Genomic DNA, 23,548 nt, shown 5'->3' with positions numbered 1-23,548 from the left:
TCAACGTAAAGGCTTTCTACGGGGCTGGTGCGAAAAGCACCCGTAGAAAGGCGGATGCCCGAATGGTGCACGGGATCCAGCATCTTCAAAGCACTTTGAGTCGCAGACTGATAAACAATAGCCCCATAATCTAAGCGGGTGCGAATAAGGCTTCTATACAGGTTCATGAAGCATTTCCTGTCACTACTCCACGTAGTACGTGACAACACTTTTATAACATTCATGGCTTTTAAACATTTTGTTTTTAAATACTTTATGTGGGGTACGAAGGTCAACTTGTTGTCCAAGATTAAGCCTAAGAATTTATGCTCGGCTTTGACGGACAGACGTTGCCCGTTCAGTCGAATGTCAGGTTCCGAGTGCATGCCTCTCCTTCGAGAGAACAAGACACACGTGCTTTTTTGTAGGTTAAGTCGAAATCCATTTTCATCTGCCCATTTGGAGACCTTATTTAAACCCAGCTGAACCTGCCGCTCACACATGGCCAAGTTGCATGACTTGAAGCCAACCTGAACGTCGTCGACATATGTACAATAGAACATATTGCGGGAAATGGACAAGTGCAAAGAATTCATTTTAATAATAAAAAGTGCGCAACTAAGCACACCACCTTGTGGCACGCCTGTTTCCTGGACAAATGTTTGGGAGAGCACACTGCCCAGACGGACACGGAATGTCCGGTTTGACAGGTAACTTTCGATTATATGAAACATTCTTCCGCGCACACCAAGGTGGGACAGGTCTCTTAGAATTCCGAAACGCCATGTGGTATCATAAGCCTTTTCGATATCGAGGAACACAGAGAGAAAATATTGATTATGGTCGAAGCAGTCTCTGATCTATGCCTCGATACGAACAAGGTGGTCTGCGGTGGATCTACTTTCTCGAAACCCGCACTGAAATGGGTCGAGCAAATTATTTGTTTCAAGAAAATATACAAGTCGGCAGTTTATCATTTTTTCGAAGACTTTGCACAAGCAGCTTGTAAGTGCAATTGGTCTATAGCTTGAAGCTAAAGAAGGGTCCTTGCCCTCTTTCAAAATGGGAATAATGATAGCCTTTTTCCAGGAGCTATGGATAGTGCCAGAAAACCAGATAGCATTGTATAAACAAAGTAAGGTTTTTCGTGTTTCGGCTGGTAGGTTTTTTAACATTTCATACATCACACAGTCAGAACCTAGGGCAGAAGTACTGTAGGAGTTTAGAGATGTTCGGAGCTCAGCTAGACTGAAAGCTTGGTTATATGCCTCGTATCTAGTGGATTTGTGTTCGAGTTTCTGCTTTTCTATTCTTGTTCTGTATTTTTGAAAAGTGTCAGTATAGTGGGACGAGCTGGATACCTGTTCGAAGTGTGCACCGAGGAAGTTTGCCTGATCTTCCAAGGTATCACCCTGAGTGTTTACGAGTGGAAGTGTGTGTACTTGTTTTCCTGCTATCCTACCGACCATGTTCCAGACTTTAGCCTTCTGTGTGTATGAATTAACCCCTGATAAAAACTTCTGCCAGCTTTCTCTTCTGGCCTGCCGACGCGTTCTCCTGCCTTGAGACTTTATTTTCTTGAAGGTTTCAAGATTTTCGGCTGTCGGTGAGTTCCGAAGCAGCCTCCAAGCTCTGTTTTGCTGTTTGCGCGCGTTTTGGCATTCAGAGTGCCACCATGGCACACATCGTTTTCCAGGGTGTCCATTTGTTTGTGGGATGCATTTTGCTGCAGCATCAATCAAAAACGCTGTGAAGTAGTTCACAGTAACATCAATGTTCAAAGTACAGGTGTCATTCCAACCTAGACAAGCGATAGTATAAAACTGTTCCCAGTCGGCTCTGTTTATGAGCCACTTGGGAACACGTGGTGGACACTCAGTTACTGTCGTTGTGCTCAAAACTACGGGGAAGTGGTCACTTCCGTACAGATTACTGACGACTTTCCACTGGAGTAGAGGCACAAGAGATGGAGATACTATGCTCAGGTCTATGGAGGAGTAGGTGTTATTAGCGAGGTTATAATAGGTTGGTTCTTTTCGATTTAGGAGACACGCGCTCGACGAGATAAGGAACTGTTCGATCAGTCGACCTCGCGCGTCATACCGAGAGTCACCCCATAGCCTGCTATGCGCATTAAAGTCTCCAAGGAGAACGTAAGGCTCCGGAAGTTCATCAATTAGACAGTGTAAATCGCGTTTTTGCAGCTGATAGCTAGGAGGAATGTAAATAGCGCAGATTGTGATCAGTTTACCAAAAATAACCGCTAGAACAGCCACTGCCTCAAGGGATGTTTGGAGTTGTAAGTGTGTGCATGCTATTCCTTGATTCACTATGATGGCAACACCTCCGGATGATGTTATAGCATCAACACGGTCTTTTCGGAAAATAACGTATTTACGAAGAAAATTTGTGTGTTTTAAATTAAGGTGTGTTTCTTGTACACACAGCACTTTTGGTGAGTGTTCATGTAAGAGTTCTTGGATGTCGTCAAGGTTTCTGAGAAGGCCCCTGACGTTCTATTGTATAATTTGAGTGTTCATTGTGAATGTGAAATAGTGCTGTGTGTACAAAAAGCGAGTGGCTATTTAGACAGGGAGTTTGAGTTCACTTAACAGGGCCATCACCAGGCCCTGTTATCTGCTTTTTTTGTTTTCTTGACGCGCTCCAGGGAGCCACGCCGCTCTTTCAGCACCAAGGGTGCCGACGTATCCATTGCCTCCTCGGAGACACTAGATGCCCGCACGTTCGGGCTCTTAATTCGAATTTCGGGCCTCGCCTGGTGAGGTGAGGCCTTGAGACCGGAGTACTCTGGAGTCTCCGGTCTCTGTTTGGGAGTAGGCGGTGTAGCCTGGGCTACAGCCGCCTTGGGGGCAGGTGCCACAACCACCGGCTCGGTATGCGCGGGCCGAAGGAGTGGTGAGGGCTGGTGCGGCGGTGCCTCCTGACGCGCCGCATCAGCGTATGTAGGTCCATAGAATGGAGCGACTCTTCGCCATGCTTCCTTAAATGTAATGTTCTCCTTCACCTTCAACGTAATTATTTCTTTTTCCTTTTTCCAGTATGTGCAGGAGCGTGAATATGCGGCATGGTTTCCTTCGCAGTTTACACAGTGTGGCGGTTGTTTGCAGTTCTCAGACACGTGGCCTAGGACTCCACATTGTGCACAAGTCTGGCGACCACGACAGGTTTTAGAGCCATGGCCATACCTCTGGCATTGGAAGCAACGACGAGGGTTTGGTATGTACGGCCTGATAGATGTCTGTGTACCCTGTTTGAATAGATTCCGGTAGTTTACTGGATACAAATGTGAGTATTAAGTGTTTCGTCGGTGTTTCTTTATCATCTCTTCTAATGATGATTCTCTGTACATTAGTCACATTTTGGCTCTTCCACCCCTCCAAAAGTTCAGTCTCAATCAAGTCAAGTAAGACCATGTCAGATACCACTCCGCGAGTTGTGTTCATTGATCTATGTGGTGTTATGGTTATTGGTATGCCACCGAAATCTGAAAGACGGTCTAGCTTTTCAAATTGTTCTTTGTCACGGATTTCGAGGAGAAGGTCTCCACTAGCCATTTTGGTTACCTTGTATCTTGTGCCAAGAGTTTCGGTAAGACATCTAGAAACCAGGAAAGGAGAGACGGTTCTGGCTTGCTTTTCAGTTTTTTCACAGTGGATGACATGATAGTGAGGATATGTTTCTTTGGGCTGGTTAAAAAAGTTTATATCATCGGTGCGTACCCGCTTCAAGCCGGCACGATCAGACAGTAAGGGGAATGCTCTGTGCATGCCTGTCGTATTTTTGTTCAGCAGCGTTGGCGGCCACCCACCACGGAGCCCAACGAGGGGACGCTACAAGTTTGCGGATGCTGAAACCTGCAGCCGCCAGCCGTACAACGCCACTATAACCCAATGCGCCTAGACCAAGGTAGGCTATTTGCACAGGGTTAACCCTAGCCGCCAGGAAGTTTGGAAGTAAACGGAAGATAGTAGAAGACAGGACAGATAAACAGTAAGAGATAAAGACGAAGATGTAGGGAGAGAGAGATAGGAAAAGGCGACTGCCGATTTCCCCTGGGTGGGTCAGCCCAGGGGTGCCGTCTACGTGAAGCCGGGGCCAAAGGGGTGTGTTGCCTCTGCCGGGGGGCCTTAAAGGTCCAATCACCCAGCGTCGGCTCAACCCCCAGGATCCCCTTTTCCCCGGACACGGCAAAGCCACGCACGGCAAGGCGTGGGAGGGAGTCAAAACTCCCCCGTTAGCTCGGGTCCGTGGTGTCGCTACACACCAAACGCCTACTTGCGCAGGCACCCCTGCGAGGAGATGGCGCAGTTTTTCAAAGCACTGGGGTTTAGGGACAGGATGGGCAAGATGGGCAAAATAGGCTTTAAGCGGGTAGAAATAACTAGGAGGTTATCTGATTGGTGGCTACCATGAAGGCACGAGTGAAAATTAAATCCTTCACAGCAAATGCCAGTCCCTAACTCCACTATTTAAAGAACAAGATAAATCAAGTTTTGTTCGCCAAAGTTTATGACTAGGTGGCGGTAGCCACCACCAAATCTAAAGGGTACCGCATATAGGTGTTCTGTGGCACAGTCATCTCAATTCATCCATTCATCCAACCATGACCTGCTCCTCAGCGACGCGGCCGCGATGTGGCGTGTGGCACACGATGCCCTGCAGCCTACGGCGAGAAACGGGCGGTGCGGAATATGCGGGCGCGTGCGAGCGTAGCAAAAAAATTTGTCTCCTTATCAGTTTGCTGAGCCCGGTAGGCTGCAGGTCGATGACATGAGAGCGTGAAACATCGTCACTCACTGCATTGTCTTCCATGTCAACACCTAACCGCTACGCCCGGTTTGCTGGCCTTCGAACCGGAAGTGGCGGCGGCGAGTCAGCCGGCCGTGGCGACGACGGGGAAGTAGAAAAGAGAAGGCCACGATATCACGTGTTCAAACGTGGCAGCGCCCATTCGCTGCTGCGGAAAACGGTAAATACAAATACACGCGGCGACGCTTTGTTCCGTGCGGTCTGAGCAGATTGTCGGTGGATAAAATGCGTTGGCTACAGTTAGCTGTTAATATCTGCGCTCTTCTCTACTGAATCGGTGCACGACTTCTATGCAACGTTAACATTAACCGCTAGTAAAGTGCATTCTGCCTTTCATAGGGATTCTCACCCTCCATGGGTGCCTCTCTTCACGCTTTCGCACTAAATCACGCCTTGCTGAGCTGTTTGTACGTGGTTAGCTTGTGCTCCGACTGCTATGCACTGCTGCAGCGTGACTGAACTACTTATTTACATCTTTGTCATCTTCATACTACAAAAAACAGAAAGCAAGATCGTAGAAAGCCCACATATCTGTGCGTTCATCTCAGTACCACCGTTCACACCTTATACGCATATAATTTTTTTCTCTCATTCCGTTCACCATGAAATGTGGGACACTCAATAAGTCTAGTCAGGAAAGTATTGGCTGACAGCGGTTTGCGCTATACTGCGTTTACCACCTGTATGCACATGTTCTTGTACCAGTAAGAACATAAAACATTTTACATAAGAGTTCAGCAGAAATCTTAGCTTTCGTTGATAGATTGCGTGCATGACAGTGCTACAACAAAGGCCCAGTTAATGGGACAAGCATGTTTTTTTAGACAAAAAATTACCACTGCTTCCCATCAGTCACTAACAATGCCACACAAACACTGAAGACAATGTAAAGAAGATAAAAATTTTAGTGAATTAATGCGGCATTGAATATAGGGTATGCCGTCTAAATTCATTTTCAACGTCTGGGCTCTTTAAAGAGTTCTTGAATGTACGCACAAGGTTGCGCCCAGTAATTCTGTTTTAAGTACAGTTTAAGTACTGAAGTCTCATAGATTATGTGACTAATACTTCGTTGTAGTGACATCAAGGCCAGATAAACACAACTAGCGCTCCTCGCATGATCGACATACTACAGTGCCGTAGTTTTACACCTACCAACAGCGCGCAAGTGCATAACCAAGAGCCTGTCTTTTTTTTATAACCAAGACGTTAAAAAACGCTGCATTTCCACACCATTTATTAGTCCTCATATTTGGGAGGATGCCAAGAGCATTTTGCGATGTGCTTGGAATAGAAAGCGGCACTCACTCTGAAATTATTCTGGTGAATGGAGGGTACGACGACAATCAACAGCAGTCTTGAAAGTTGCACTCATCAATCTTAATACAATGTATTAGCAGCCGAGCAAGCCCAAATGCTTTCATACGTCGTTTCAAGCATACTTAGGAATAGTTACATCCCCACTAACATGACAGAACAAACCACAATTTGAGAGCGTGCATGATGAACGCACACATAGAAACACGACGTGGCTAGCAGACGACGCACGGAGCAATCCACACTTCGCATTGGCTCAATAAAATGCCATTGTGATTATGCGCTTGCCCTTGTGTGCTCTTTTTTCATTATGTTTTTGTATTGCGGCACCCGTTTGCATATTGTAAGATTCCGTCATGTGCACTAAGCAAAAAGTTATATTCGTTGTTTTTAAGCATGCCGGTGCTGGGGTCCCAAACCATAGATAGTTGTGGGAACAAATATAAATGCCCTGCACTCAGCGTTATTTCTGTTTACAGATTCCCGTCAGACACCAGTTGGCCCCGAATCCTCAATGCCTGAACCTTCTGGCCTTTACACTAGTGGCCGTTCGCATAAGTGCGCGCCTTGCCCGGAAACATCCGGCCTGGAAAAACTAAGAAGACATGTTCTGCTGACGCTTTCTTGTGTACGTGTTAAAAATGTTTGGTCATATTAATCTTTTTACCAAACACAGTGGGTCCTTTTTTAACAACAAATATTAAGAAATTATTAAAATGACAAAGTTCACTCTGAGTAAAGATCGAGCAAATTTGGCGTCATTTTGTCCCACAACCACAATCATCATCTATATTGCGTTTCTTTCCTTGCATTAAAGCCACGCTCCCTGTTCTTACTGGTGTCGAACGGTACGCGCGCTATAAGATTGACATAGCATTCTTGATAGAAAGGTGGCCAGCGCCGAGTTTTTAATAAAGGAAACTCGAGAGGCTGGATGACAATTATTGTTGTGGTAAACAAAGACGCCATTTTCACTGAACTCTTTAGAGTGTTGCATACAACACGAAACAAAAACAGACAAACACCCGATTGTGGCCCACTACCACAACTAAACCCATACGGATATCTTAGAAAGAAAGCTTCCTAGTTGCAGCTTCATGCCAGAATCGTGTGGTTGTATATTCTCTCTTTCTTCTTAACTGTTTTGCCACCTTGCGGGATTACGCGAAACTGATTTGCAATGACAGTGCATGTTCTGCGTGTGATAGCTCGAATATATGAAGAGAAGTCCGAGCAAACAATAAGTGAAAATATGATATCTGCCAGCAATTATCTCATGCACATGTGATAGCTCAAATATATTGACGCAATGTAGGCTGGCAACTATAGTGGCCAGCCTCTGAGGAGGATAACGAAGCAGTTTTGTGGGCGCGTGCTTTGGTGTTCGTGATTTTGGCATTTGGTTACGAAAGAAAACGCCCTATTTCGTGCCTGCATCCCTGTGTCCTTGACATTTTCTGGTGGAGTTGCTGGGTATGGTAAATGATAAGGTCTCCAGAGAACACCCGTGACGCAAGCCCATCGAGCAGCTCAGCCGAGCTTACCCCTATGCGCGTGCGTTCCAGCCGTCGCCAGCCGTCCAGCCACAGCACGGTTTGCTGCCTGATCATCAGAGTACTATGAATCAAACACCGCCTAACGTCACCACGGCAGCACCAGCGCACCTGGTTGTATACCAGCCCAAGACGCCGAAGACATTTCACGGAGCTGGTTTTGAAGATGCCGACGACTGGCTCGAGCATTTCGACGGGGCCTGGTCATCAACAATTGGGCCCCAGAGCGTACGATGCGCTATGTGTACTGCTTCCTCGAGGACTCGGCGAAAACGTGGTTTGAGAACCATGCAGCAACGCTTACGTCATGGGATGAGTTTCACCGGCAGTTCCTCAAGGTCTTTCTCCGAGAGGACAAGAAAGAGACAGCGGAGCGTGCTATAGGGGCAAGGGTTCAAGGCCCTAACGAAAGGGTGACAACTTATGGCGAATTCTACTGGTAGATCCGGAGTGGCTGCCGAAATCTTGGAACGAGCACTCGGAGTGTGCCAAACGAGATCTCCAAGTGGAACACATGAATGCCCCACGTGAGGTCTCTCCGGAAGTTTTTTACGCATACGTCAGTGAACCTGTACCGGAAACGATTTTCTTTTCTGCTCTCGACGTTTCGATGACAACTGTGCCGCCACTGAAAAGCACGCATCTCGACCACGCACTCTCGCGGAAAGCAGGGCTACCGCTTTCCAATTTCAGGAATGTAAGAGAGCACAGGGTTACTCGACCACCTCAAAAATGCTGAGGGCAAAGAGGAGCTCCATAGCTGAGGGCAACCCAGCTGCCCGACTGTACCGGAAATGACGGCAGCGCATTCTCGGAATCCCGGTGAAATCTGTCTGCCAGACGGAGCACGCGGAACGCTCCATAGCGGGGTGGATTACTCCGAATCTACCAGTGCAAAATGCGAACTTGCTCCAAATCTACCAGCGAAACGCGGATTGTCAGCTTTTGAGCAAGAAAACTTGCTCCCGCTCGACGAGTAGAATTCGCCATTACGTAGAAGACATAGATCGGCTTTTTCAGGCGTGCGGAGCCATCTATGACCGAATCCAAGAAAGTTCGACAATTAATGCATGGTGTTAAGATTTTTGCCGGCCTGAATCTAAACCCGCCTGCGACACTTGCGGAGTTCCATGAGGAAGCTACTGTCATGGTGAGGGCCCTTCAACAGCGTGCCAGGCAGTATAGCCATGGTGTACATCCAATTGAGGTCACTTCTGTCACTCTCGGCAATGACATAAGCGTATTGCGAGAGCTCATCAGAGCTATCATTAAGGAGGAGCTACAAAAGATGCAGGTAACTGCTTCACCTGTAGAGCAGCTCTCCGTTGCGGAGATGGTACGTGCCGAGCTACAGCAAGCCGTTCACGCTCCTCAACAATCCTAGGTGCCACAATAGAGGCACTGCGTTGAAATGAGCTACGCGGAAGCAGTGCGACGTCCTCCATCGGGCAGTTCACCCATTGTGTTTTACCCAAATGAGCGATGCGCTCAGCAAATGGAGGCAGGCTTCCATCCTCGCATCCCGCCGTTGATCGCCGAAGCACGACCGAGGAAGTGTGACATCTGGCGTACAGCTGACCACAGGCCCCTTTGTTTTCACTGCGGGGAAGCCGGACACGTCTACCGAACATGTCCATACGTCGTGTGGGTCTCCGTGGATTTTCGCCTAATGCCCCTCGTCCACGACCTGGCGAGCGACCACTGGAAATAGAGAGTTTCATCTCGAATCGTCGCAGTATCGAACATCGGTCGCACAAGCCCCGCTCGTCAGCGCTTGCTCGCGACAGGTCAGCGAGCCCAGCCTATTTACGCGGTGCTCCGAGACGCCGTTCACCCAGTCCTGCAAGTCGGGAAAACGGAGTTCAGCGACCTTCAGAGGTGAGGCCTTTGACGCTGACTCTACGGAAGATCCACCACTACGACGAAAGCGACGGCAGAAAAAAGATGTACAGACGCAGTCAAACGTGGTACGAAGAGTGGTGACATCAAACATTGCGGTAACCACGGACGACGAAGAAGTAATGGCGCTAATCGACACTGAAGCAGACACTTCCGTTGTGAGCATGGGTCTTGCTTGCAGGCTGAAGACGATTTCTACCGAGTGGGCTGGGTCGCAGATACGTATGGCAGGAGGCCATCTTTTCACTCCTGTGGGGCGGTGCACAGCGCGAGTCAGTATTCACGGATTTACGTATCTCGGAGATTTTTCAATACAGCCGAGTTGCTCGAGGGACCTAATTCTTGGACTGGACTTTCTGCATGACACCAGAGCCGTGATTGACTTGCAAGAGTCGCAGGTGACGTTTTCTACGGCACACGCTTTAGCGCGCAACCCTCATGACAGTTACGTCAATGCTTTAAGTATTGTTGATGATGACGGCACGTTACCGCCGAAGACTAGCGTGTTGACCTTGGTAACCTGCAACGTTTTCGATTAATTCAACGAATATGAAGGTATTGCAGAGGCAAATATCTAGCTGCTGCTCAAACAAAACAGCCCGATGCCTTGTTCGGTTAGAGAATATACGTTCTCGTGTTCTGCTGACTAATTTCAGCATTGAGCTTCAGCACGGCCATGGAGGCCCCACTATCGCTTTTTTCGGTGAAATTACCGATTTTTCCAATGCCGGCACATTGTATACAACCTTACCACATGAAAAAGCTTGTGCTGATCTGGGCAGCCGCATTCACGTTAATCTAGACTTGCCAGGTGCACGAAAAGAGCGGCTGCTAAACCTTGTGACAGAATTCTCGGACTGCTTCTTTACAACATCAAAAGTTCAACGTACCACCGTTACAAAACACCGCATTGTTACCGAGGAGTCGGCGTGGCCTCTTCGCCAACATCCATACCGTGTATCCCCGAAGGAAAGAGAGGTGATTAAGCGTCAAGTACAAGAAATGCTGAATGATGACGTTATTCAACCCTCGACAAGTTCGTGGGCGTCAACTGTTGTCCTAGTAACAGAAAAAGACAACACACTACGCTTCTGCGTCGACTACCGACGGCTTTACAAAGTCACAAAACGCGACGTTTACCTCCTGCCACGGATTGATGACGCCTTAGACAGTCTACGCCATGCACAAATCTTTACATCATTAGATCTCAAATCATGGTACTGGCAAATTGCAGTTGATGAAGGCGACTGTGAGAAAACCACGTTCGTGACTCGCGATGGGCTCTACAAATTTAAAGTGCTGCCGTTCGGTCTCTGTTTCGCTACCGCCACATTTCCACGCATGATGGACACTACTTGCTGGACTTGAGTGGCAGACGTGTCTTGTACACTTGGGTGATGTGTTTTCAAGCACGTTTGACGAACATCTTTCAAGGCTAAAAAGTGTCCTCACTGCAATAAGGAGGGCAAACCCTACTATCAAGCCTGAAAAGTGCTACTTTGGCTATTAGGAACTCAAGTTTCTCGGCCGCATGGTGAGCCCGGGGGGTGTTCGACCAGATTCGGAAATGTTGGCTGCCATTGCCGATTTCCCTCGTCCTGGAGACAAGAAGGCTGTTCAGCGATTCCTCGAACTCTGTGCCTACTACCGCCATTTTGTCGAAGAATTTTCGAAAATGGCGGAACCTCTTACAAGACTGACACGGCCAGATGTGCCCTTCGTATGAATGGAAGAAGAACAACAAGTCTTCGTAGAGCTACGCAATCGACTGCAGACAGCTCCAGTGCTGGCACATTTTGACGACACTGCCGACGCAGATTCACATGGACAGCAGCAACGTAGGGATCGGAGCCATGGATATTCTAGTTCAATCGCAGGACGGCGCAGAGCATGTGATCGTTTACGCGAGCCGCAGCCTCACAAAAGCAGAGGCTAACTACTCTACCACCGAAAAAGAGTGCCTAGCAGTCGTCTGGGTCATTAGCAAGTTTCGACCCTACCTATACGGCCGGCCATTTCGAGCGGTCAGAGACCACCATTCGCTCTGTTCGCTTGCCACTTTACGGGATTTATCAGGCCGCCTCACCCGCTGGAGCCTCCGCCTTCAAGAGTACGACATATCGGTTGTCTACTGATGAGGACATAAACATACAGATGCTGACTGCCTGTCTCGTGCTCCTATTTCCCCGACGTCATCTGACACTGAACAAGATTTACCGCTTCTTGGCATCGTCGATGTGGTGCGGATGGCTGAGCTTGAACGTGAGGACACTGAGCTACTTCCTGTCATCCAGCATTTTCAAGGAGAAGACGTTACCGTCCCACGCCAGCTTTCACGTGGATTAACATCGTATTGCCTGCGAAACAATGTTTTCTACAAGAGAAATAGAGCAACTAGGAAACTTTTCTCCTCGCCGTTCCAACGGCACTCCATGAAGAAGTTTTGCAGGCGTACCACAAAGATCCTCCCGCCGTTCACTTCGGCTTAGCTAGGACAATATCGCGCATCCGACAAAAGTACTACTGGCCACAGCTGTATTCGTCCGTTCAGCGCTATGTCCACACCTGCCGTGACTGTTAGAGGCATAAATTACCATCCGCAAAGCCCGCCGGCTTCCTCCAGCCTTTAGATCCACATCGAGCACCGTTTCAGCAAGTGCGAATAGACCTGTTTGGTTCATTCCCTACGTCATCCTCAGAAAATAAGTGGATAATCGTCGCAACCGACTATCTGACTAACTATGGAGAAACTAAATCTGTGCCTAGGGGAACTGCAGTTGAAGTTGCCAGATTCTTCGTCCACGACATTGTTTTGCGTCATGGTACACCTGCTGTTCTCATAACCGATCGCGGAGCATCCTTTACGGCAGAGTTATTGCAACGAGTCGCCAAGATGACGCACACCAACCACCGGGAAATAACAGCTTATCTCCAAACAAACGGCTTGACGGATCCGTTAAACGAAAAACTGGCCGACGTGCTATCTGTGTATGTTGATGTAGAGCACAAAACGTGGGATGAAATTTTGCCGTACGTCACGTTTTCTTATAATGAAACTGTGCAAGAGACCACAGACGCAACACCATTCGAATGTTTATGGCCATCACGTCACAACACCGTTAAACGATATGCTCCCTGTAGGCCAGGACACCAGCAGAAATGACAGCGTTGACGACTTCGTTGAGAAAGCCGAAAAAGCCCGCCAGCTTGCATGGAACCGCATTCGCACGCAGCAAGATACCGACGCTCGCCGTTACAACCAAGGTCGAAGAAACGTCCACTATCAACCAGGTGACTATGTATGGGTGTGGACACCAGTTCGGCATCGCGGGCTCTCGGTGAAGCTATTGCGACACTACTTTGGCCCTTACGAAGTTGAGCTCTGCCTCAGTGACGTGAATTACGAGGTAGTTCCCCAAAGCTACGACACCAGTTTAAACCGAAGACGTCCACGTCCAGAAGTAGTCCATGTAGTATGGAGGAAACCGTACCACTCCCGCGAGTTATGAACACTTCGAACGTTTTCTTATTATCCACAACAGCGTGGGGTTATTTTTTTTTCGTTGACGTGACCATCTTTTTCCATGGCCATCTCTAGCATCTTAGTCAATCGACCGGGACCGTCGCTTTTGAAAGCGGGGATTCACGCAATGTAGGCTGGCAACTATAGTGGCCAGCTTCTGAGGAGGATAACGAAGCAGTTCTGTGGGCCCGTGCTCTGGTGCTCGTGTTTTTGGCATTTGGTTACGGAAGTAAACGCCCTGTTTGGTGCCTGCGTCCCTGTGTCCTTGTGACAATATGAAGAGAAATCCGAGCAAACAATGAATGAAAAAATGATATCTTCCAGCACTCATCTCATGCTATATACCGTTCATGTAAGATGCCATAACATGAAGCGCTGTTAATATCAATACTGGTTTTGATAACCACAACTATCTAAGTGAGTGTAAAATTCTTATAGGTAGCTGAACCCGTCACAAAAATTAGAAATTGTGTATGTCAAAGACTTATCATATGCATCAATATTATGAAGACATGATATTTGGTCTTTATTTGTTGCCAACGAAATCCCCTTAAAGTGCCTGACAGTTGCTTACAGAGAGGACGCTGTGCTCGCCCTGTGTACGTATGCTGACCCAGAGACAAATTATATTGTATACATCTCTCTTTACAGTTTCCACACCACCTCACCGAGGTCCAAAGAGAAAGGTGTATTTACCGAAGACCGCCACCGTCATCAAGTGACTAAAGAATAATGCGCAAAGGTAACAGAAGTCAGCGAGGAAAAAAATCCGACGAAAAGTTACTACACGGGAAGCGCTCGACAAGTTAAAGCATCATGTGAGCTCTGAGTTGTACAAACTCTTGGGTAGCCAAGTGGCACTCAATTGTCGCAAGAGGAAGGGAAGAAGGTGGTCTCGAGAGGTTAAGGAATTCGCCTCGAATTTGTCTTCTCATGGGCCAAGTTCTTACCGCCAACTCGATAAAGCGTTCGGTTTGCCATCACCGAAGTCCCTTCGAAAGTGGTTATCTGAAATTCCAACGACATCCGGAATTATTTCTAACGTATTGGACATTGTTAAAGATTCAGCAAAAAATTAGCTAATAGAACTAGGGGCATGAGTAATTGCGTTTGATGAAATTTCAGTGAGACCAAATTAACAGTATGACACAAAACTTGACGTAGTCATTGGACTTTCAGATGATGCAGAGAGGACAACAGCAGTGGCAAATGTAGCGTTTGTAGCACTGCTTTCTGGGATCTCGCGATCGTGAGTGATGCCAGTGGCGTTCGCTGTTGCCAAAACTGCTCTGCGTGCGGAAAAGATCCAGATACTGCTACTAGCCTTGATAGCGCAACTTGCAGAATGCGAGCTGTATGTCAAGGCCGTGATGTGTGATCAGGGGTCAATAAATTTATTTTTCATGAATCGACAGCCACACCGCAAAATCCATGCTTTGAAGTGAACTGACACAAAGTTTATTTCTTCTTCGACACTCCACATCTATTGAAGTGCACAAGAAATAACTTTCGAGGCTCTCGCAAGCTTTCTATTGGCACAAAATTGGATACATTCGCGAACTTTTCGAGTGCTCTGACCCACTTACAGTAAAATTGGTGAGAGAATTAATATTGGATCATATCTACAGGAGGCCTTTCAACAGCATGAAGGTCAAGTTCACGGCGCAAGTCCTTTTCAACAGCATGAAGGTCAAGTTCGTGGCGCAAGTATGATATGATGATTGATATGTGGGGTTTAACGTCCCAAAACCACCATATGATTATGAGAGACGCCGTAGTGGAGGACTCCGGAAATTTCGACCACCTGGGGTTCTTTAACGTGCACCCAAATCTGAGCACGCTGTAAGCTACCTGCGACTGCCAAATCTACTGCAGATTTTATAGAACAGATGGACAAGCTATTTGATTGCCTGAATAGCAAAAGTGCCACTGATAGCACTCCTGGCAAAAAGAATTATGCTTTAAGTGCCACCTCAGAGCCCCTTGCGTTTTTACTAGAGGAAATCAAATGAATATCGTGGAGATTTGACAGTCCTAGGCAGCCGCACACCATCCGTGTGGCTAGTCACCATACAGGCTGTCCTTACGCTGTGGGGAGACCTTCATACAAATTTTAACTTAACTTGCCTCTTGACTCGTCGCCTGCAGCAAGGCTCGCTAGAGAACCTATTCGGCACATTGAGGCAGAAGCATGGCTGCAATAAACATCCGAATGTGTTTCAATTTATCGCTGCGTTGAAACTCGTTTCCGTTAGAAAACTTTCAAACCTGTCGTCGCGCGGGAACTGCGAAGTTGTCGATTCGCACCTACTTGCACGGTCGAGCTTACGTGAGCCTCAAGCTCATCAGACTGTGGTAACAGAAACGATTTTCCCAAGTGAGACCTCGGGTGAAGACCTCCATGATATCACAGAGGAGAATGCGTTGTACTGCTTTGCCGGTGGCATCGCGCAGCGATTTCTTGAGAATAGGCCAGCAGATTGCATTTGTGAGTCATTACTTTGGAGTGGTGATCCGGCATTCTCAGGTTCCTACTAAACCTTAGCGATGCTTCAGTCTCATGGTAAGGAAGGCGGTCTTTTTGCGAATTCGACGCTTCCTTCTGATGTTTTTTCGAGGCAGTGAAGGACATAAAGAAATGATATTTGGAACACATAGGCGTGGTCGTGCATTTGTGACGCTTAACTACTGTGCTGAAAGATAAGCTAAACAGCAGTCTGCCCAAAGTAATCTTTTGATCTGAAAACTACCGCTTGGACTTTCTGCGGCAGTTCTGCTATGCATGGCTTATGCTGCACATAAGTGACATAAATGGGGCCCTCAACAAAACAGCGTGAGAGAAAGTCCGCTGCAAAACGAAAGCTTCAGGAGCTTCAATATTAGGAAAAATTGTCGAACTAAGACCTTAATATTTTCGTAGGTGCAGCTGTTTTTTGGGCAGTCTCCTGAGTAGGCTATCTTTACAAGACACTTTAGCGCATTTTGATGTCAGCGCAAACAGCGTGCAAGATATTGTCTTTATGCAGACATTCATAGTTCACATGGTTGCGCTATAATGCACTGCTATGATACGCGAAATTCGAGACCTCGAACTTGATGTGGTGAAGTTGCAAAATAACTAATACTACCCGGCATTCTCGCCATGAATACTTTCGTTTTAAAACCAAATGAGGAGGAAGAAGCTCCTTCTAGAAAAGCTAGAAATATTTTAGTAAGTCAACAAAGCCCACTGTGCCACAAGCAAGTGGGCCAGCAAAGTTTAGAGGCTTTCACCGGTTTGTAGAAGCGTCTTCAAAAGTCAAATGACGAATTACCTTCAACCAATTACAAAACTAATAGTACAGCTCAAATTCCTCTTACGCTTCTAACATAACGCACGTAGCTGGACAGGAGCTCTGTAAGAAAAAGCATACTTTATATTATTCAGGCTAATTAGTGGACTGTCTTGAAAGCCGGTCAAAATATACCCGTTCTGAGCTATGTGCGCAGACTGATTCATTAAATGCAGTCGATCTGAATTTCCTCCGCGGCCGTCAACGATGACAACATGACGAGACCTGTGCAACACGATCGCTTTGGTGAACATTTCTCTATGTCAAGAAGGTGCGAGTTCCGTAATACCTTTGTGCATCACTGTTCTAGCCCAATTTTCAATGATGATTAACCATCAACACTTGCCTATACTGCATTTACTTGTTCTCGATGGAAAGCTCAGTCTGCATGCAGGGTGACATTTGGCGTTTGTTGTTGTAGGTTTGTGATACTCATGTCTAAACTGTGATAGAAAATATGTGCCTTACAAATTGCGAGGAATATACTGGTGTGGAATTCTGTAACTCAATGCCCTCTTAGCAATGCTACTGCTTTGAACGATGCTTTACGCGTTGTACTGAGAAATAGTCAAGTGGTAAAATGTAAATTTAATTCAATCAACATGTAACGGTGCATTAGCACAAGCTGAGTTATGTAGGAAATTCGCTTGTTATATAGAAGATTGTTTCGACTAGCAACTTTCATATAAAAAAAAGGAGCTGGTAGTGTTCGGCTCAATGTGCTGGTCATCTGCACTTCATGGTCAGTTCATTATTCACGAATGCGTTACTATAAGCAGTTGATTCTGGAGAATTGTATTGTGTACAGCCAATGAACGTTATGAATCCTGCAGCGATATTTTGTATACGGTGAATTATGTCAAGAATTTTATTAAATTGTTTATGTAACCGATGCAGAATGCCAACATTTGTATTTATTGTACGAGATGTACAGCTTTGTGCTATTGTGGCCTGTATTGAGTTTTATTGTTTGACATACCTTGCTAATAAAAACAGTGGCTAACCCACATTTTCCGATACTTCTTTTTCTTGCACAAACAAAACTGTCACTCTTGAAGGCTTGCTGACTGGCGTGCATTCAACTGAGAAATATTTCCAAACAAACGTTTTTGGAACTGAGAGTCTGAGAAAATTAGCAACCGAAAGCTGTTGAAAACAATATATGCGGAAGCAACACAACCTGAAAAAAAATGTTAGCGGTGTTCTTTTCCGTTTGCGGCTCACAAGGCAATCACGCGCTCGTCTAGCACGTAGCAGACAACGTCTCAGCGTTTCCTCCTCTGCCATCAACAAAAGCGCTGCCATAGCAGCATCAGCAATTTTTTATTTTTTTTTTTAGTTTCACAGTTCGGGCTACCAAACATGAGGGGACAAATTGGCGCTGCTTGTGGTGAAGTTTCGATTACCTGGGGGGTATACTCGCTGACCTATAGCCGTGGTATTTACAACTGCATCGTATGCAGCAGTGCTGCGCGCTGGCCACATTGTCGGGCAGCCTGCTGATTTCATTGTTACTGTGGGAACTAGGCGATATTCCGTACTAAACGTTGTGCGCTACCAACCTATCAGCGTTCATTGGCGATAACAGGGTACAAAAAACAGTACTTAACAGCATACGTTGTTTGCTATTTCGAAACGGTGTGGTTTGAGTGTGTTCACATATACTTTTTTGTGTGTGCACCGCAGTACACTGTGACAGGGAAGTCTATAATGAGCATGTACCGAGTGTGGCATTTATATTTCACGCAAACGAAAAATGAAGCACTCTACACTGCCGTGCAACTATGTGGGTTTAACAATAAAACAAACTAGAATGAGTTCAGAAATTCTTTAGGTCAAGGTAACGACTTTAAACGTGCTTCTCAATAGAATTCCATTTCTCAATGTCATTTGAATCACTACAACACATTGACTACTTCGGCTTTATCACATAAGCACTATCACTTTTTTTGATTCGTATGTACAGGAAGTACGTGCACTAGTAATCCTAGCTGTTTACACAAATGTGCTAACGTAATAATTCTCCTATTGCTGTGCCTGTGTTATACTGCGAGTATGTATTTGTGTAGTTTTTGTGTACATATTCTTCTTCTGGTCATGAATTGTTACTGATTTATGTGGCAAAAATGGTGTTGAATATAAATTGCTATGTGTACTTGTTTGTATGAGAATATTTATTTCGTGTGTACATTGCACGCGTTGAGAACTGATTGATTGTGAATTTTTTGTTTGATTTGTGTGATTTGTGGCGTTTAACGTCCCAAAACTACCATATGATTATGAGAGACGCCGCAGTGGAGGGCTACAGAAATTTCGACCACCTAGTGTTCTTTAACGTGCACCCTAATCTGAGCACACGGGCCTACAATATTTTTTTTTTTGTACAAGCGCTTGTTCCAACTCCTGCATGGGCTCCGATTTGAGCCTGCAGTATTCTGTAAATGAATAAATAAATAAATTCAATATATGAAGCATCACTCACTCATCAACACCGAAAATCACGCGTGCAGCTTCTAACTTCCCTTAATACCTTGTCATGTCCCCTGTGGCAGTGATAACGGCGCTCATTTTGAACGGCAGCGAGGTGTACAGTGACGCGATCCCGATATCGGCCCAGTTCCCGCATGCAACGGCAAAATTCGCCCGCTGACTGACAAATGCGGCCAGCGCACACCGCCGTAGACGACGACGTGGTTGAACCGCGCGATCGCCGCGCGCTACGTGATTTACCCCAAGTTTGAAACAGACTGTACCTCTGGTATGCCTAATATAACAGTGAATCGCTATATAAAACATTCTCGTATAACAACCACTCATGAGTATCTCTCAAAGATGTGATCCTTCTTTTTATATTGTGCATGACATTCAGCGGCTTTCCTTGGTTTTCCAAGTTCCCAAAACTTGGGTCACCACACACACTCAGGCCAACAGGTGTGCGCAGGTGGGCATGTCACCGCGTACGTGGGATACCAATATTCTTGTGGGTAATCCCGCGATTTTGAATGATTTCGACGTGTAGTCACGTTTACCCAGTGGGTGATCCCGCAATATGGAAGGATGAAGGCACCCCCAGGGCAACAGCGTAAAACAAGCTCTCATCGCCCTATTACCACCTAAGTATACCTACCTCCTCCCCCCCTCCCATTCTCATATAACAGAACTCAAATAACGAAAAATTTTTAAAGCATGTACTGAATACATTTGCAAAAACATCGTTGGTGGCTATAAATGTTTGAAAAAGAAAACCTTGTCTGGCGAGGAACCTAAATCGTCCATGGGACCCACTCCCTGAAGTATACGCAAGCAATTTGCATTTTTCGACGAATATATAATAAACACCGCTGTACATTCATTCATTGTAAACAAGGCACCCGTTTTGGCCGCCGAAAGGTTCAATTTTATCCGTCGAGTGTATACGCTTGCTTCAGTCATCGTACACATAGCTGAATCTACGTCTTTAAAAATAGAACATGGTACTATAACTGCTTAAGTTTTACGCGCCAAAGCCAAGATGTGATTATGAAGCACGCAATATTGGGGAAATCACGGATTGATTTTCGACCACGGGCCGAGGCTCTGCCCCTAAGTATAAGTACATAGGCAATAAGCTTGCACATCATTCTGGTTTGGTGCTCGAGTTTAAAGCAATCTTGCTAACTTCAATAGAGCATAAATAAACATAGCATGACATTACACGCAGCATAAAAAACAAACAGGGTTGTCAATAGTCCACTTTACGTTCAGAGAAAACAGTTAGGTACGGCATGCCACGTAATGCACTGGACAGGTAAGCAGTGGGCATGTAAATGAACACACGAGCAGTGCAAAGGAACACACACGTGAACGGGGTCGGTTCTAAAAGATCGGAAGCACAGGAGAGGACAGTAGAATGCTAGGAAGGCGAATAAAAAAAACAAAGGGGTGGCATTAAATTGAGTCTCGCGCGAACAAGCATAAACTGGAGATCTTTGGGGAGAGGCATTCGTCGTGCAGTAGACAGGCTGATGATAGCGAAAATAAACACTTGTAAGCATCGCATTGAGCACAGCCATTTCGCTAAAACTTCGCTTTATATATATTTCAATACGTATACCTGGTCTTTCTTTTTACTCGGCGAGAGCCGGCTAAAGCGCCAATATACGCTAGATGCCTAGCGACAGCACGGAACTTCAATTAGAACGAGCCTGTTCCCGAGATAGTTCTGTGTTCGCACGATGAAGAAGAGCCCCCGTGCGTGTTCTTTCTTTCCTTCTCGCCTTATGGTGTGCATTCTTTCAGTATGCGAAGCATTTAACTTGGAAATAGTGTCGCAGCGGGTGCACGTCCCCATGAATGAGCAGCAGTTTGGCGTCAGGTTTACACATCGGCGAAACAAAGTGTTCTTAACTTTTTTGGAATACCTTGCACAGGACAAAATGTCATCGCTATAACTAGCTGAATACTAGACGTAGCTTCAATTACATTATCGCATCGGTATTGTGAGTATCTGCAAAAATTACGCAATGTTGCTAGCTGTTTGTTTTTCTTTGACGTGTGCCACCGTCATGCAATCATGATCACCGTTCGTTTTTCCACAATGTAAAGGCGAAAAAATTCAGAGCGAAAAAAATTGTTGACCTGCACTTTCAGTAATGGTAACGCCTTCACGTGCTATTCACTATGATATTTTCCAAGCCTTCAAAGGGGCACACGCGAACAGTCAAGTATAGCGAGAAAGAAATGCAATCGAACAGTCGCAGCAAATGTCTGACGATCGAAATATAAACACTGCAGATTCCGCCCACCTTTCGTAACAAAGTGCGATATCCACTGCCAGTTTTCCTGAGGTGTCAGAGAATCACTTGCGCTAAAGAACATTACTGAATGCACATGAGACAATCAGTAACGTTACCTGGCGCTCCTAAAAGGCGCATAGTAAAAAAAAATGCGACATGCTTTCAGTGCCATGGCTTCCAGCCTGTTGCTGTGGCGGTATCACTGATCGAACAAGTAATGTTTCCCAGTGCTTGAAAAAGCGAGCGCCGTCGAGGTATACGCACAGTAAACTTGCATCTTTCAGAAATACATTTGCATTAATCAGTACGCAGTTGTATTCATCAGCCGGTATTAATGTCTGCGCATCCAATTGTCGCAGCTTCCGCTATCACAATGTTTTTCCAGGAGGCTGCTCTCCTGATAAAACGGTTCAAAGGTTTACCTTACCTTACCAGAACTCGGTTTCAATTGTAGTCGTTAGGTTGTCTAATGAAATTTATTTTAACCTTGCGCATGCAAAGAGATACTTTTTTGGATCCATTAATCGGTAAAACATCGTCAACCACAGTATTTACATCGAGCCTCTCCATTGGTTGAAAGAGAGAGATTACGCAGCGTAGCATTATAACTTTCACAAGGGATGACCCGTACAGTAATGGGTACCAGAAGGCAGTTCATACTTAGGAACGGCGCAAACGATGAGAACATAAGGACGGGTGCCGGCTGTCTCATCATTTAGTGTTTTCAGCATTTTGTGTCTCGCATTTTTTGCACCGTTCACAACTATATAAGAACCTTCACCAACTCGCCTAAGTCAGTGCGAGTATGCTTCTGCCAATTATAGTTTTATGTGCTACGTTCACAGCAAGCATCGAGAAACATTTCGCCCGGCCGATAAGAGCTGTCAGTGGCTCGCCGCCTTTGTTGTATACGTGTTCTGTGGTCTCACGTTTCACGAAGCCACCACATCTGTCTTCAATTCTCTGCGCGTGTTTTCTCTTTTCCTTGAGGAGCCGAGATTAGTTTTGGAAACCAGCAGCAAACGGAATTGCCAGCTTTCTGTGCAAATATTGCGAGTGGCAAAGCAAGAGGTTGCCCTACACAAGACTCACTCGGCAAACAGTTTTCCGAGAGGCGGAACTTCAAGCGAACCGTTACGCTACGTTCAGGAAAAGAAAGCAGACCCACTCACATTGATGACTGCTCTCGGCGGCTCCATATTGCCTGCCGCTTCTTGATGAAGAAAAGCGACGCTCGAGGCGAAACCGCCCATGTGGTGCGTCGGGCAACACGAATAAGATAAGCCGGAACTACGGCGGGGAACCGTCGCGCCGCCGCCCCTCGGAGCGCGACTACGTCACCGCGTAGCAGGACTGATACGGGACGGGACGATGTTGATATGGAGCTGTGGAAGGGTTCCCAGATAATGTCACCTAAACGCGCCGAAAGCACGTTGAACGCAGTATAAAAGTAACTAAAGAGTGAAGTGTATCTCAAAAATAGCCAAATGGCAAAAAAAAAAGACATGCGTTACATAATCGCTGTTCATGTAGGTGAAATAACTTGAAATACGCTGCTGCTCTTTTAATATTGCTTTCTCTCAGCCTTCGTTCACTTCACTGAGCTAGACTAAATTGTCTAACCCAAACGGTGGTCTGACCTCTAAGAGCTTGAAACACCTCGTACATAAGACAACTGTGAGCTCACATGCATATAACACTTCAGTGAAACTTCAGCACAGTACAGTTTGTATGACACGTTTTTCGTGTGGTTCGTAAGATATTATTCACGTACCTCACCATGGCGGTCTAGTCGCTAAGGTAGTCGGCTGCTGACCCGCAGGTCGCGGAGTTGAAGCCCAGCTGAGGCGGCTGCATGTTCCATGGAGGTGAAAATGCTGTAGGCCCGTGTGCTCACATTTGGTTGCACGTTAAAAAAACCCCAGGTGGTCGAAATTTCCGTAGCCCTCCACTACAGCGTCTCTCATAATCATATGATAGTTTCGGGAGGTTAAACTTCACATATCATCATCAATAATATTCACACTTTGCAGTCTTATCTGTTAAGGCACTGTAGTATACCATAGTGTAATTCTTAGGCACAACTGTGAACGTGCGTTCTCACGTTTTATGAGAGCTTGTTGGTGGGAGAGTTGAGGAATAATTGACATCTTCAAATGAGTGAAAAAAAAAGATGTGCACATGAGAAACGGCAGGACAGGCGCTTGTCGTGGTGTGCTCTCTTTAGCGCTAATTTGAAGTCGTCGTCAACTATTCTCGCGCTTTTTCGTTGTAATGAAGCGGTGACGTCGTAGTCAACTTTGCGACCGTAAGTACGAACGGAACAGCCGGAAGAAGAGT

At 46.2% G+C, this 23,548-nt stretch overlaps 1 protein-coding gene across 3 annotated transcripts in view; it reads right to left on the bottom strand.

Annotated features, from left to right (window-relative positions):
• The window catches only part of LOC119176304 (E3 ubiquitin-protein ligase RNF31), an 89,709-nt gene extending 67,207 nt beyond the window's left edge, over window positions 1-22,502 (bottom strand). The window contains exon 1 of one of the 3 annotated variants that reach the window (XM_075877324.1): window positions 22,381-22,502. In XM_075877324.1, coding sequence (XP_075733439.1) covers window positions 22,381-22,461 — 81 coding nt within the window. In that variant the 5' untranslated portion in view covers window positions 22,462-22,502. The remainder of the gene's footprint in view (window positions 1-22,380) is intronic. The other 2 variants (XM_075877325.1, XM_075877323.1) reach the window with 2 other exon arrangements.
• Window positions 22,503-23,548: the final 1,046 nt, after the last annotated feature.

This window comes from Rhipicephalus microplus, chromosome X (genome assembly GCF_043290135.1).
Source record: "Rhipicephalus microplus isolate Deutch F79 chromosome X, USDA_Rmic, whole genome shotgun sequence".
Lineage (NCBI taxonomy): Eukaryota > Metazoa > Arthropoda > Arachnida > Ixodida > Ixodidae > Rhipicephalus > Rhipicephalus microplus.
This window is presented reverse-complemented; position numbering and strand designations above follow the sequence as displayed.